A 16,729-nucleotide genomic window follows, 5' to 3' on the forward strand; every position below is an offset into this window, starting at 1 on the left:
GGAAGGAGGAGTCTCCTCTGGCTCGGCAGTGGCATATGCATGGTATCTTTGCGACAAATGATGTGTGCCGAGTGGAGGTTCCTGGTAAGTTGGTGCAGGTGAAGACAGTGGTTCAGGTAGGTGTGTCCTTGGTTATTGGGGGCTTTGTAGACCTGGATCAGGAGCTTGAAGTGGCATCTTTTCGGGATCAGGAGCCCATGACAGTCCTTCCAGTGCTGGGTGATGTGGGTTCTCTTGGGCAGGTTGAGGACAAATCTGGCAGCTGCGTTCTAGATCGCCTGGAGTCTTTGCATGATTTGGTATTGGTACCTGCATAGACTGCATTACTGTAGTTTAGTCGGCTAGAGATGGGGCCTGCCTCACTGTCTTCCTCGTGCCGATGGGCAGCCAATTAAAGATCTTGCGGAGCGTGTGGAAGCAAGCTGGATAAACAGCGTTGACCTGGAGTTTCATGGAGAGTTCGCTGTCGAGAATGACGCAGACGTCTTTTGGTGTGTGGGTGGGTCCGAGCTGTGCTCCCACCAGGAGTCATTCCAGAGGGTTGAGTGTCTGCTGAAGATCAGAACCTCTGGTTTGTTTGTTTACCCAAAAGCATGTGTTGATACCAATTAAAATCTAAAAATTGCATTTTCTGTGTTGATATTTACTTGTTACTTCTGTAGAGTTTGTGTTTTCTGGACCTACGCGCTGTGGTCAGAGAGCTAGCTTACTTCAGAGGGAAGCAAGTAGTCCCCTATTTAGGTCCCCAAGTAAATCAGATCAACAACAATTGGAAAAAGGACAGCCCAGGAATTATCAGTCACACAGAAAAGAGCCCGTAGAAACAGGCCGTAAAGTCCCAGGAGCTAGTGGGAAAGAAGAACCAGCAAGGCCCACAGAGCCTGCTTCTCTGTCCCAGATATAGTGCCTGGTTTAGATGTTGGTGGTAACGGTCCTGCTGGTAACGGTTCCACTGAAAACCTGTCCGCTGCTGTGCCGGACCACCAGCCATATCTAGATGTTGGCGGTCTCACAGATGAAAGCCCGCATTCGAAACCGCCGTCTCTGCCAAGAAAGACTGCCTATAGATGGTGCAGTAGGGAAATGTAGCTGACGACGGAACCCCAGACACCCTTTCCACTGTGCAGATTTGGATGTGCCTTGCTGGAAAAAAGTGGCGGCCCGATCTCAATGTCTGAGTTGGCAGATATGTAGGGAAATGGGGGTGAAAACTCACATTTTTTACCCATCCACCCCAGTCTTTGACTGGACAACACCTGCCATCGCTGCTGCCACCGACCTACGGAGAAACGCATCTCCGAACTTGAAGGTAGGGACGCCGCATTGCTAGGGTACGTTGGGTGGACACAGCCCGGGAGGTTGGGCCACTGCAGGCATATACATGCTACTAATTTTTTTAAGTCACTGTGACATGCATGCGTCAGGGACACAAGTGGGTTAGACACGGATGGAGACACACTGGTACACAACACATCGCACACATAGTCAACTCCCATTGTGGTGCCAGTATTCATGGGCAAATGAATGCTTGCATCACAGTGACAGTATGTTCACATCTGTCAATTGTGTCCATGTGTGCACATTTCCAAGGGACCTGTACCTGTCATGTTGTGCTGCGAGTTGTTTGTGAGTCAGTACATGTGTGTTTGGACTGGCTGGGTAAGGTGGAGGTAGTGAGTGATGTGGTTGTGTCTGTGTGTCATTTGCATGTGAGACTGATATTGTGTGTGTTGTGTTGGCGTGTGACACATTCAAGTGAGTGTGGTTGTTGTGTGGCAGATGTTGTTGAGATGTGTTTAGTTGTGCTTGTGTGCGTGTTTGTTAAGCTGAGTGTGCAGGTGCTGGTTGTCGTGTTTGTGTTATGTGTGGTTGTAATGTCAATGGTGTGTGTATGTTGTGTCATGGATGTATTTCAATGTGTGTTTTCCGCATGTACAGGTTGTGTTGTGTTGGAATGGCAATGGGTTATTGTGTGTATGTGGCGTATTGTGTAGTGCAGGGGTACACATATGGCTAAGGGATAGTGTGCGACTGTCACTTACCTGTCTTCCATTGCTCTCGCCATTGTTCGAAGTCCATTGGGCTCTGACACTGTCTCCTTCTGTCAGCAATCTGTCTCCATTTCTTCCGCTTGCAGAACTGCACCATCTAAATACGACGGGCGGGTGTAACATAGTTGGCTTGACGATCTTTTCGGGTCTGCTGTTGACGCCACTTGGCGGTGCGACCACCAAGATCTAAATCAGGCCCATAGTCTTCGACACCACTACTGTTAGGCCATTGGATCTGTTGAATGAGCAACTTGTTTGACTACCTGGGCAGTACAAGTTTAATAATCTATTTAAACCATAAATACTATTCACTTCTGCCCCTAAATATACCATTTAGAACATACCTGCAACAATGATTGGGAGAAGAGAAATATACCTGGCTTCTCAGACATTATCTGTTCAGCTTCTGAAAACTGTACAGCTTACAAATATATAAACCCAAATACTAACATGGTCTTCTATAGATGCCTACTTCTAGCTCCTATTTTAAAAAACCCATAAAAGCATGCTTCACTGTAGAGGCATGTGCGGGTAGCTGATGTTTCAGTTCACTTAGCGTCAGAGGATTGTTGCTCACGTTTCAAAATAATGAATGCATGCTACACAGTGGAGGCCTGCGCAGGTGTGTGATATTTCAATTCACTTACCGTCACAGGCCCAGTTTGACTACACAAAGGACATTCATTTACGTATTTAAAAAACCCAGTCTTCACAGGGAGTGTCAAAGCATGTAAATTAATGTATATCTGTTAGCTTCAATACAATGTATAACAAATGTGGTTTCTTCCAGAACTGAATCCCAACTCTAGCTAATTCAAAATCACATCTTGTGTATTAAAACATTGCACACCTTGATGTAAATTTGTATGAATCAAAAGCACTTTTCCTTAATGTGGGATACATGTAATAATTTTATGGTTATATACACTATAGAAATCATCACTGTTGGGTTTCATACAAATTCTATGCATTAGCATGATTACTGGGAGTTCACTTTGATTACTTGTCATTCGGCCTGAAATTAAAATCAATCATATAAAAACATCTGTACCTACTTTGGATACAAACAAACGTTACTATAGCTATGCATTGCTAATACATATCAATCACTCTAGGACACTTGTATACTTTATTACAAGTTTCATGTCCATTTGTAAATGCTGGTTCAAAGTTACTAGAGATCAGCCATAGGCCAACCAATTTAAGCATCACTATAGATTTACTCTTGTTGACTATGTAACATAGACATAGGGATTGTGCATTTAAAACTACAGGCAAGGATCTTGATCCAACAAGGATCTCAACAGCCCACAACAGAAGGTGAGCAAAAGTGATTCTATGCTACTGAGGTTCCGTTTTAATATAACTTGGGGTAATTATTTATATTCAAGTGTAATTGTTTTGTAGCCTTACACAAATACCAATTATTTGATGTGTATGTGCATTTTGAATCTTATTCAAGAGGTAATGTTTTCTTTCTCTGTTTCAGTATTTAGTTTCCTTTTTGATGACAATTGCGGGTACAACAAAGAACGCCTTATGTTGAATAAACGGAGAGACACTGTGGAGAGTGTGGCTGGATTTCCACTTTTACTCGGGGCTGAAAGAATCCAAGTTGGATGTTATATGTGTCTTGACTACCTTATTGGAGATACTGGAATTACAAAAGGAAGACATTTCTGGGCGTTCCATGTTGATTCCTCTTCTTACTTGGTAAAAGTAGGAGTTACATCTGATACTAAGTTACAAGAATGGCTTCATAATCCTCGTGATATCAGCAGTCCAAGGTAAACTTAAAATCTACTCTAAAAAAGAGAGTAGATGTTTTTAAAATATCTACTTAACCGAGTGACAAGATACTTAAGAAATCTCTTTGTCAAGTTAAAAAAAATAATAGTCCACTGTTTAATTAAGCGCAGTGAAATGACAAATGATGGTAGAGTTGTGATTATATCAGAGCTTTGATAAGACGCACTTATATTATGGGATGGTTTGAATTCCTGCAATGCGCTGATTGTGCCACGTTGATGCTGAAAATACCAGGGCTCCGTTTGTCAGCTCTTTGAATATTTGCACTTTGTGTGTATATGCATACCCAGTTTATTTATTGGTTTTGTTTAGCCCAGCTTTCGGATGACAGTACTTCTCTAAGTATACCAGCACTTTCACAGTGCAAGAGTTCTGATTGTACCAGAGATCTTGAGATGCCAGTGTTCTTTCTGTGACATTACTCTTTTTCTTACTGTAGTCCCAGTGGAGTCATTACAACTCTGCAAGCTCTTGTCAGATTAAAAATGTTTTTTTTAAAGAAGTAAGTTGCTAAAATAGGATGGATACGTCCACCAGATCAAAAACGCCTATTAGATCTCTAGGCTTTTGCTGGCACCTAGGCCAAAAACTTCTGCTAATTGATTTAGACTCTTGAAATGCCTAAGATATGCCCCATGGTGCCTGTAAATTGTTCATGCCTACGGCAGAGACTCCTAACTGCAGATTCATCACCTTTTGAATATTCCCCAGGCTTCACACTGGATCTGGAAACGTTTGAGCTGTACCTCTGCCCACCGTAGTTGGTGATGTGCAGGTCCGCACTACTAGCGTTAGGTTTACAGAATTACATGTGGGTGTTATATAGCCGGTAGTCCTGCAGGTTGACATGAGTTTGTTTATTTTCATGACACCAGACGCAATGCAGAGCTACCTCTTCTATCTTTAAGCCAGTTTTTCAACCAAAATGTTCAGTGTTTATGGCAAATGTCTCCTCTTCAGGTTGACAGTATTGAAACCTTCATCAGGTATGCCTGTGGTGCCTAGGGTCGAGCCACAACTCTAAGTCCTGCAGTGACCGCGTATCCCTGAACCCTTAGAAGAACACGCAACAACGCTCTGTTGCCAGCAGCGAAGATTCTGTGACAGGACTGGTCCAAGTAGAAGGGTCAAGCCTGGTCCCGTTCCCGGTCCAGAAGTTGTAGGAGTGGTTCCTGAGGTCAGTAGTCATCACACTCCCAAGTCTTTGGATAAGTCAAACAAAACAAAAAGAAATGCAAATGGGACTCGTGCCACTCTCCTACTCCTGAGAAGGCTCAAGGGCGTATTCATACCTCTCGATCTCACTCCTGAAGTCAGTTGACGTCGGAGCCTATCCTTCAACTTTTCCCGGCACAACGCAGGTTTCCAGGGCCATCTGGGACACCAAAGTGGATAGAAGAGTTCCGCTAACCAAGCTTCAACTTTTCTGATCCTTAACAACTCCCTTTGGCAACACTTTTGGCCCCAAGGAGCTGAGAGCCACTCCATTTGAGGGTACCGCTGGCAGGTTTGCCCTTGGTCCCAGTTGGACCCTCCACATCTTCCAGTGGGTCTCCTCTGCTGCCATGATTGACGCTGGTTCCCAGAAGGTTGACACCAATGCCAACTCCATCGATGCAGGAGGACGGGGTGCCCATTGTGCTCTTTGACTTAGAGTTGCTGCTCTGGTTCCATCAAAGCACTACCTCCCCCACAAGAATGGTCTTTAAGTTGTATTTCTGTTTTGGGTCAGATTCGGATAGTAGCTGAAATGCAGTTGACGAAATAGGGCCGCCAAATCATGGGGAAAGTTAGTATGATGAGCTTTCACAAGCCAGCAGCCTATATATTTTCCCTGAGACGGGCCTCCTCTCACTCCCCTGTCCTGCCACTGAGGAGAGCACTTCTTACGCAATGGTCATGCATAGGGCAGCTGAAGTATTTGACCTCCTGCCTCCCACCATAGAGGTCAAACCCAAAGTCTTAATGGAAGTTCTCCAGCTCGGGCAAAAATCTACAAAGTCCCTCCTGCCCTTCAATGAGGCACTTAAAGATAGCATATATTTGGGGCTTAAGTCAAAACCTTGCTCTTGGCTCCCCCTAGGCAATCGCCAGATTGCACGGTCACCACCGGGCCCTGGGAGACCCTACACTTTTGCCTCTGCCCCCCTTCCCTGAAAACTTGGTGGTGCAAGAATATGGGTCAGTGAACCCGAATACCTTCCTGATTACTCCCCCCTACAGCATGTGCAAACCTGTGGGGCCCTTAGGGAAGATGATATTTGCTTCCACCAGCTTGGCCCTCAGATGTGTGAATGCCTTTTGTCTCACGGAATGCTATTTCCCATGTTCTTAAGGGCTTGGTGACTAAAGTCCTTCCAGGTGTCCCAGTTGGTCTCTTCTAACCCTAGCCACCCAGTGATGTGGCCAAGTTCACAATTCATTGTGCACCATTAGCACCAGCATCACCTTTCATTAGCATGCCCGGCTGCGGTGAACTGTTTTTTGGGGGATGTCCAGTCGTCCCAAATAGACACGCCATTTGTCAGGTTTCGCCTGTTGGGGACATTGTAGATTTTGCTCAGGTATGGTTCAAGAAGGGCAGGACCAAAGCATGCTCCCTAGGCTTATCTGTTCTGCCTCGCTAGTTACATCAACCCTACCATCCTTTCCCACCTTTGTTTGAGGTATCCCATGACCTTTAGCCAGTTCAGCCCCAGGAAGGTGTAATGTATTTTTGTGGCTGCTTCACCCACGGTCAGGGTCAGCGAGACAGTCAGTCCACTGCTACCCACCCCAACCCCGGTAAACTCACTTGCCAATCCTCTTTAGCATGCCCTTAGTGGAGCACTGCTCCCTGGTTGGGGGCAGGATCTTACTATTCTTGCTAGGTGGGCAGACCATGATATTGGACAGATGGGCCCTGCGGATAGTCTTGAAGGGATGCACTTCGCCCTTCACTTCCACTCTGCCACATCTTTCACTGTTCCTAGAGCGACTGACTGAGGACCACTTATCTGTCTTACAACACAAAGTGCAAGCCCTTTTGGTCATGGTTCTTATTCCCCCTATTTCCTGGATTTCAATGAGGTCCACTCTGAGGTACTGGGGATGATGGCTTGCTTCCTGCATCCTGCTTGTCAAGTACGGCAGGTGACCTATGCAGACTTTCCACAGTGGAATCTGAAGTCAGTGGGTTCATCACCAAGAAGGCGTTTCTGAACACATCCAGACCTTAGAGGATACTGCGAAAGATGTGCATTGGTGGTTACTGGACCGTGATTGGGTCAGTGGCAGAGACCCCTTCACCCTATCCAACCCAGAGCTGACGGTGTGGATTGATGCATCACTTTTAGGTTGGTGTGGCCATCTGGGAGGGGTGGAGATCACAGGCCTCTGGTTCCTGGCCAGAAGCTTTGCTCCATATCATTCTCCTGGAGTGGAGAACCATCTGCTGGCATTGAAAGCTTTCCTGTCTTTCTTCAAAGCAGCTTCGTATGGACAACACCATCACTATATGGTATTGCAACAAGCAGGGTGGTGTGCGGTGCTGGACTCTGTGCCTTGAGACACTGTGCCTCTGGAAATGGCTGGTCCATCAAGGGATCTTACTAGTGGTGATTCACCATTCAAGTTCTTTGAATACCAGGGAAGATGAGCTCAGCCGTCAACGCCTAGTGGAACACGGGAACTCTGAACTCCTATATGTCTTCCTTTTGATACCACTCCTGACCCAAGTTCTGAAGAAGATCAGGAACAAATGGACTCTAGTCATTCTGGTGGCCCCGGATTGGGCACAGAGAGTATGGTATCTAGAACTCCTGGGCTTGAGCATTTGTCTTCTGATCAGGCTGCTCCACTAGAAGGACCTGCTTTTGTAACAGGGCATGGTGCTACATTTGGGCCTTCACAATCTTCACATTCATTCATGGAGATTAAGCGGCAATAGTTAAACACTGTCAGCCTTCCCCCAGAGGTGGTTGATGCCCTCTTGGCAACTAGGATGCTTGCGACTAAAATTGCATATGCCCGTTGGAATAAATTTGTGGGTTGGTGTGAAGCACACCAGTTTGACTCCCTCCAGGCCAAGTTATCTGATGCAAATTAATAAGGTACACTGTTCCAAAGGGACAACCACAGGTCAGGGAGGCACAAGTAGAAGTCCGGGCCCTCACACACCCACTTCGGTACCGACCAAAAAACTGCCCTCCACTGCTTTAGTGCCAAGACCTCCGCACCGGCCAAAAAGATTTAAAAAAAGACTGTTTCCACTCCGGTAGACTCTGTACAGTCTTTTACCAGCCCTTCACCAGTGGAGCCAATTTTAGAAGCCATGGACGTTTGACAACGCCTACTTAATATTCAAGAGGCAACAGGTCGCATTCTTGCATCACACCCTGTCCCTATGAAAAGAAAATGGACTTTCCAGGAGGCACTTGATACCTCTCTGCCTCCAAAAAAAAACTACCAAACAAATAAGACCATCTTTTCTTCAGTCTTCTCCTCCATCCTCTCCACCTCCACCACCTCCGCCAAACACAGGGTTTACACCATAAAGTTCACCCCCACATGAGACACAGGATTTAGGAGATAACCTAGATGGCCCAGTCCCTTGGGATACATAAGATCCGGATCCTTTTACACCTAATGATCCAGATCTCTACCCAGCTAGACCATCACCACCTGAGGATTCCACTTCATATCATCAAGTCATAGCTAGGGCAGCTGCCTTTCATAACGTAACAATGCACACAAATCCTATTGCAGAAGATTTTTCATTTGACACTCTCACGGCAACACATAAAGAAAGTAAATTCCTGCCAATGTTTGGAATGCTGATGAGATCTTTAAGGAGCCAGTTCAAGCATGTTTTATCACTCCCCGAGTTGATGAAAAATGTAGGGCTGCATCCACAGATCCTCTGCTTATACAGGCACAATTTCCACCAGATTCTATTGTCGCATCAACAGCAGCAGGCAAAAGAGCCAGTAGTCAATTTATAGGAGACACTCTTGATCCGGATAAAGCAAGTAAAAAAATTAGATGCAGCAGATAAAAGGGTGGCAGTTCAAGCAGCCAACCATTGGGGCACTGCGAACGCACAGACTCTACTAGAACACTATGACAGGGTGCACTGGGATGCCATTGAAGAGCTCCTTCAGTATCTCCCTCAAAAGCATAAAAAAAGGGGGGACTGAAATTGTAGGAGAAGGGCAAACCATCAAAACCAATTTCATCAGGTGTGTCTTAGATGCTGCTGATGCAGCTGCATGCAGCGTTAATACAGTGTCATTATTAGACATGCTTGGCTGAAGTGTTCTGCGTTTAAGCCAGAGATTCAGCACACTTAAACATACCCTTTGATAAGGAGCACCTTTTTGGCCCACAAGTAGATACAACTTTAGAAAAGTTGTATAAATAAATAACAAACCCGTTAAAGCAATAGGGGCCCTCCAAGCCACAGCACAGTGTGGCACGGCACTTTTTGACTCCCAGGTTTTGCAAAAGGGTTTAGGTCATCCTTTGTGGACCAATCTGCCACACAAGCCAAAATGTCCTCTCAATCTTACACACAAGGATTTTATAGAGATCCTACAGAGGACACAACAACAAAGGCAGGGGCAAGCCATCAGCCTCTAAACCCACCACCTCTTCTGCTAAACAGTTACTCTCTCCAGCTTCCACCGCCACACAGCACTCCAGTAGGTGGAAGAATTCAACTTTTTTTTTTACCAACAATGGTCAGGCGCCGCCATCGACTAATGGGTTCTTTCTATTATCCAAAATGGTTACTGTCTGGAGCTCATTTCCTCTCCTCCAAACATTCCCCCTCGCAATCACACACTATCACAAGAACATCTCACACTTCTCAAAGAGGAAGTGCAGTTTCTTCTCCTCAAAGGGGCAATAAAGCATCAAGGCATGGGAGTATACTCCCTGTACTTTCTTAGTCCAAAAAAAGACTGATCTCTCAGACCAATTCTGGCTCTGACCCTTAAACACATACATTTTCTCAGAGCATTTCCATATGGTTACTCTTCAAGATGTCATTCTCCTTCAACAAGGTGATTATATGACCACATTAAATCTAAAGGACGCATATTTTCAGATTCCTGTTCATCCAGCACACCGCAAATACCTCAGATTCGTAGTTGCAGGAAAACATTATCAGTTCAAGGTGTTAACTTTTGGGGTCACGACCACTCCCACAGTATTCACTAAATAGCTTGCAGAGGTTGCTGCACACCTCAGAAGACAACGCATCATGTCTTCCTTTACTTGGACGACTGGCATATCAAAGCCAGCACGCTTAAACAGTGTCATCAGCACCCTCAGCTCACAATCAATCTCCTACACACTGTAGGATTCACAATCACTTACCTCAAATCACATCTTCAACCACTCCAGATACAACCTTATCTAGGGGCAGTTCTCAATACACAATTGGGCCTAGCGTTTCCCACCTCAGAACGGGTGCAAACCTTTCAATCTTTAATCTCTCAACTAACAGAGAACCATTCATACACAGTGAAAACATTTATGCGCCTCCTAGGCATGATGACATTCTGTATTGCCATCATACCTCATGCCAGATTTTGCATGCGTCTCCTTCAGCAATATCTCTTTCGTCATTGGTCTCAGGCACAGGGTCAGTTGGAGGATCTAGTGTTGCTGGACCACCAGACTCATCACTCTTCGCAATGGTGGAACCCTAGAAACCTTATGAAAGGGCGATCCTTCCTAGACCCTGTACCACAGATCATTCTCAACACAGATGCATCACCCACAGGTTGGGGAGCTCATCTCCACAACCTCCCAGTCCAAGATCTTTGAGATATTACTCACCAGTCCTTACACATCAACTACTTAGAGCGTCAAGCAGTCTTCCTAGCAAAGAAAGCATTCCTTCCACACTTGCAACACAAAGTAGTGCTAGTACAGACAGACAACATGACTGCACGTACTATCTTCAAAAACAGGAGGGGACAAGTTAATCTCAGCTGTCTCATTTGGCACAAACTATGGAAATGGGCAATTCATCACCACATTCACATAGTAGCGCAGTATCTCCCAGGAACGAACAATCAGTTTGCAGACCTGCTGAGCAGGATGCAACAGCAAGTCCACGAATCGGAATTCTACCCTCAAGTCCTTCATCAGTACTTCCAAAAATAGCACACCTCAAATAGACCTCTTCGCCACAGTTCAAAAGGCAAAATGCCAAAACTTTTCATCCAGGTGCCCCCAGTCCAAAGGCAATGCTGTATGAATTAGCTGGTCAGGGATATTTGCTTTCGCTTTTCCGCCTCCCCCACTCATTCGGTTTGTAGTTCGAAACTCAAACAGTCATCACTCACCATGATACTTGTAGTACCCACATGGGCGCGACAGCCAAGATTTACAACACGTCTTGAACTCTCACCTAGTTCCACTTCAAAAGCTCCCCAACAGGCTGGACCTTCTAACACAAAATCAAGGGCAAATATGACATCTAGACCCCGAGTCACTCAACCTAGCAATATGGCTCCTGAGGTCATAGAATGTGGATACTTACAATTACCCTAAGAGTGTATGGATATTGTTAAAGAGGCATGTAGACCTACAACAAGACAATGTTGCGCTGCAAAGTGGAAACTCTTTGTCTGATATTGCCAAATAAAAAACATTGATCCTCTCAAGCCAGTGGTTCAAGACATTATTTGTTAACTACTGCATTTACAAAAAGCTAATTTAGCACACACATCTATTAGACTTCATTTAGCAGCTATAGCTGCATATCTTCAAATGAGACAGCACACTTATTTATTTAGCGTTACAGTTATAAAAACATTTCTGGAAGGCACCCTCCTGTAACCTTAACATTGTTCTCACAAGGCTCATAGCCCCCCTTTTGAGCCACTACATGCATGCCCCTTAAAATTTCTATAATGGAAAGTAGCCTTTCTTGTGGCCATCACTTCCCATAGACGTGTCCGTGAGCTCCAGGCTTTAAAATTGGAAGTACCATTCTTCCAAATTCCCAAAGATAAAGTTGTTCTCAGAACTAACCCTAAATTTCTCCCAAAGGTTGTTACGCAATTCCACATTAACCAAACAATTAAACTACCAGTTTTATTTCCCCAACCAGATTCAGTGGCGTGAAGGGCTCTACACACCATTGATGTTAAAAACAGTTCAGGAAAACTAAACAACATTTTGTGGCTTTTTCAATATCCCACAAAAGAAACCCATATCAAAAACAGGTATAGCTATGTGGATAGTTGAATATATTCAAACTTGCTAAGCCAAAGCAAAACAGCAGTTACCCCTAGAGCACACTCCACTAGAAAGAAGGGTGCTTCAATGGCATTCATAGGAGACATACCTATAGCAGATATTTGTAAAGCAGCTAAATGGTCTTCACCACATACATTTACCAAGCACTATTGTATAGACGTATTCACACACCAACAAGCTAATGTTGGCCAAATAGTACTTAAAACACTTTTTCAAACAATTGCAACTTCAACACGCTAGCCACCGCTTTATCGAGGGACTGCTTTACAGTCTATGCAGAGCATGTATATTTACAGCTACACATGCTATCGAACGGAAAATGTTACCTGTAGACATCTGTTCATGGCATGTAGTGCTGTAGTTTTACATGGGCCTTCCCTCCTCCCCAGATGCCTGCAGTTGTTGCAATTAATGTTACATGAAAATATTGCACATATGTAATTACATTGCATGGACATCTTTTTCTCTTACTCTTTTCACACTGCTTTACACATTAAAAACAATCTAACAAAGGACTCAATGCCCATGTGTACTATTACTGAGGGGAGGAGTCACTCGATCGGTGACCGGAAAAGATTCTTCAAAGAAAAACAAGTTGCACCACTCCGAGCCCAACACTAGATGGCGAGCTTATGCAGAGCATGTGAATCTACAGCACTACATGCCACAAACAGGTGTCTACTGGTAAGTAACATTTTCCTTTCCTTATCTTCTGCCTCTTCACCTGTAATATTGGCATGGAAATTATTATTGAAAAGGAAAACATATATAACTTCACCATGCTTCATACCTAGAGTATCCCTTCTCGCACTTGTACTTCCTAGTCTGTCCTCCAGCTGTTAACCTGGGTGATTGAGTGTTCGCCAAGCAGGCAAATGATTACACCTTGTAAGTGCCCTTCTGGGTCATCAAGGCTTAGACTGTCTACACAAGTAACTATCAATATAGACCATTATATATTTGGAATTCCTTTCACTATACATTGAAGACTCAGCTTGGAAATTTGGTGATTGAGGCAGAAAAGTGAGCAGTTCTTTGCAAACTGGACTAGGACCTGTGTTCCCATCTAATAGAGGTGGTTGGTGTACCAGAGAGCTCACTTGTTGTTTATTGCGAGGAAGGTGCAAAACCACCACCAAAGCTCTTCACTGCAAAATAGTCTGTCTCAAGCTCCATGATGTTGACATTGTGTTCTCATACCTGAGCAGACTATTAGGTGGTTACCCATCCATACTGAGACAGCCAACCTGCCCTGCTGGCTTTGAACTTGACAGGGTCCTGAAAAAGTCACAATATCAGCCCTCCCATTCCAGACATTAGTGTGATTTAACCAAATCGTTAACTGTATTTGATAGGAAAACTATGTTAGAGTAAAAGATCCATCTTGAGATTCTTAAGAAACTTGTAACAAACCATACCAAATATGGCATGGCTGGACGACAAAGGAAGGCCTACACCACAACCATCATCCCAATTACTTTCAGTCTATGAATGTATGAATGGGGATCATAGATCCACATTCACCGAGAACATAATCGAGGTACATTAATATATCAGTGACACTCTACCTCAAAACCTCCTCTAGCAATGTATCAAAATCACCCTCCGCTAATCTAGACATAGAGATCAGGCACCTACCCTAAGCTAGGATTGAAGAAGATTGGCTTCCTCTTGTTCACCTGCAGCTCCTAAAATCACAGATTTAAACTTGGCTGTCTGACATGAGCCAATATAGCTTCAAACTATGCTAAATATAATCTTAACTCAGACCCCACATTCTATGTTCCTGACTCAGAACAACATTGCAAATCCTGGTCCTGTCCCATCTAAATAGAGACAATACTCAGGTCAAAGGTATTCCAGATACCACTCTAGCACCCCTGAAAGGCATATTACAATCTGCTGCAGTGCTCAAGGAACTGCATTGGCTTCCCCTACACATCGGATTCATCTTGAAAACCAGGGGCATCACCAATAACGCAACCTTTAGGGAATATTTTAGGTGGTATCTTCCCTCCTACCAAAGTCAGAGTCCTTAGCAAAAGATTTTCTTTCTCCTCTGCAAAAAATGTTTAAGACTTGTGGCTGTATACACATGCTTTCCATACTCCTGCCATCTAGTGTTGGGGGCGGATTTGTGCAAACTGTTTTTCTTTGAAGAATTCTTCTCTAGTCATGAGTTAGTGTGACTCCACCTCTTGCTGGTAATGCATATGGTAATTGGCTCCATTGTTAGATTGTTTTCTTACTGCAGCCTGGTTTGGTTGTGTGTAACCGAGTGCCAGATCAATGCTGTCATGGTGTTCTCTTCGGTTCCTCTCACATCCGTTGGTATTGTTTTCCTATTTGGCTTCCCTTTCTCACATTGTCTCAATGCACGCAGCTTTGATCGACTGGGCATTGGGCAGACTTTCAACGCCAGAGGGGTCTTGCCGTTCAAGGCCTCACCTGTCCATTTCTCTCCATCATTGCCATGCCTTGTCTGTGTGTAACGGACTCCTTTCCAATACTGTCCTCGGTGTCATGAGAAATACCCCTGGACCGATCTACATAAAGTCTGCAAACTTTCTCTTGCCCGAGCACGACAAGGCCTCTGCGGCACCTGCTCCTTCTTCTAGGCAAAGAAGACAGTCTGGCTCATCGCTTGAAAATGCAATTTAATGGTGGAGACAACACCCCGACCTCTTCGGCATTAAGAGTGCCGAGGGGGAACATTCGCTGGAGTCGTCAGCAGCCGAGAAGGTGGCTTTCTCCCCCAAAGCAAGTTCCTGCTTGGAGATTGAAGGCCTCCCACGCACTCAGCACGTCATGCATACAGTTCCTCCCTTCCTATCCCCTTGACGCTACCTCACAATCTGAGCAAGGGCCCTCCTTCTCCCTCAAGAACCAGAGAGCCACGTTCAAGGCTCAGAGACAGGCTTCCGGGCCGTCACTGCCTTAAGGCTGTGGCTGCTCTGAACTTCCACTTCTGACCCCATGCCCAGCCACTGCCTGGAGCCAAAGAAAATCCTGAAGCTGATGCACTAGGTGCCAACTGCCTCCACCTCTACACTAAAATGCCATTCGTAGCCGAAGCCTTTGATGTTGAAAGCCCGCTTGCCACTGAAACATGCACCAGCACCGACACAGACATCTTCTGTTGGCCCGTGGAACCTGCCTCCAGAAGCTGCAGGACCAACTTGATGCCCATCAGTGATCCACCCTCACATGGGACTGATCCTTGCCCAGCCACTGGCACCCTTCATGCAAACATCCATGTGACAGCTCAGCTTCGAGGAGGCTCTAGAACGCCCACCATCACCCAAGCAGAGGAAGCGACACAACAAGTATACCAGCTCTCTTCCACAGCCTCAGCGACTTGTCCCTACCTTCTCTCCAGCTGCAAACTTCACCCTCCCCACCTTCTCTCCCCGCTAACCCCCTTCTTTACACATCAAAAGGGTCACCACACTCTGATTTTGGGAATTAACAGACAGGCGATCTTTATATCATCGCCCCACAGGTAGATGCTTGGGAATTCTATGAGATGGACCTGTTAAGGGACATGGAATTCAATGTTTACCCCGTCTATCCCTCACCATCAGACAACACTACCTCCTACCATGAGATCCTGGGTAGGGCTGCCTCATTCCATAAGGTTGACATACACAGGGATGCCATGGAAGCGGACTTTCTGCTGGAAGCTGTGTCCTCCTCACAATGTTCCATGCAGAACCTCTCATGGACATTTTTAACAAGCCGGTTAAATCTGTGCAGTAACCCCTAGGGTAGACAAAAAAATGTGAGGCCTCCTCTTCAGACCTGCTCTACATCCGGGTTCAGCTCCCTCCCAACTCCTTAGTGGTGGATACGGCTCGCAAATGAGCCAGTGCATAGGGTACCGATGACACGACCCCACCTGGCAAGGAACGCAAGTACATTGACGCAGCTGGTAAGCGCATCGCAGTGCATTCAGCCAACCACTGGTGCATCGCCAACTCCATTGCTCTCCGTTCCAGGTATGACCAGGCTCACTGGGACGAGATGGAGGAGCTTCTCCAACATCTCCCAGAGGAGTTCCCCAAAAGAGGGCATGAGCTAGTTTAAGAAGGAGGCAAGCTAATTTTGAACACTACCTTCAGATGTGCCTTTGATATTGCTGACACTGCTGCTTGTGGCATCAATTCCAGCATGCTCCTATGCAGACACGCTTGGCTCTGTGTCTCTGGCTTCAAACCGGATGTCCAAAAGTATCTTTGCATCCTGCCCTGTGATGGGGGGTACCTATTTGGGCCCCAGGTTAATGAGATGCTGGAAGATGGACCCAGAGACTGAGAACGCCATAGGTATCCTCCAAACACCTTTATTCGTCAGTTCACCAAGGTGGCTACAATACTACTTCCCCAGGCTTGATGGCCACCTGCATTGGTATAGTTCGCCTTGCCAAATTATACATGCACCCACTACAGAAATGCCTAATGCATCAATGGTCTCAGGCAAAAGGTCATTGAGAAGATCTACAGTTGATCAGCCACTGCACCCATCAGTTTCTGCAGTGGTGGAAGTCCAGCAGTCTGTTGCAAGGGTGGCCTTTTCTCTGCCCAGTTCCTGAGATTACCGTTACAAAAGGCATA

General features: G+C 45.5%; 1 protein-coding gene across 2 annotated transcripts in view; it reads left to right on the plus strand.

The window, feature by feature from the left end:
* Window positions 1-16,729, plus strand: part of TRIM36 (tripartite motif containing 36) — a 340,171-nt gene that overhangs the window by 303,998 nt on the left and 19,444 nt on the right. For both annotated transcript variants that reach the window (XM_069226502.1, XM_069226504.1), the window contains exon 9: window positions 3,541-3,838. In XM_069226502.1, the coding sequence (XP_069082603.1) occupies window positions 3,541-3,838 (298 nt within the window). The remainder of the gene's footprint in view (window positions 1-3,540; window positions 3,839-16,729) is intronic.

Source organism: Pleurodeles waltl, chromosome 1_1, assembly GCF_031143425.1.
Source record: "Pleurodeles waltl isolate 20211129_DDA chromosome 1_1, aPleWal1.hap1.20221129, whole genome shotgun sequence".
Classification (NCBI taxonomy): domain Eukaryota; kingdom Metazoa; phylum Chordata; class Amphibia; order Caudata; family Salamandridae; genus Pleurodeles; species Pleurodeles waltl.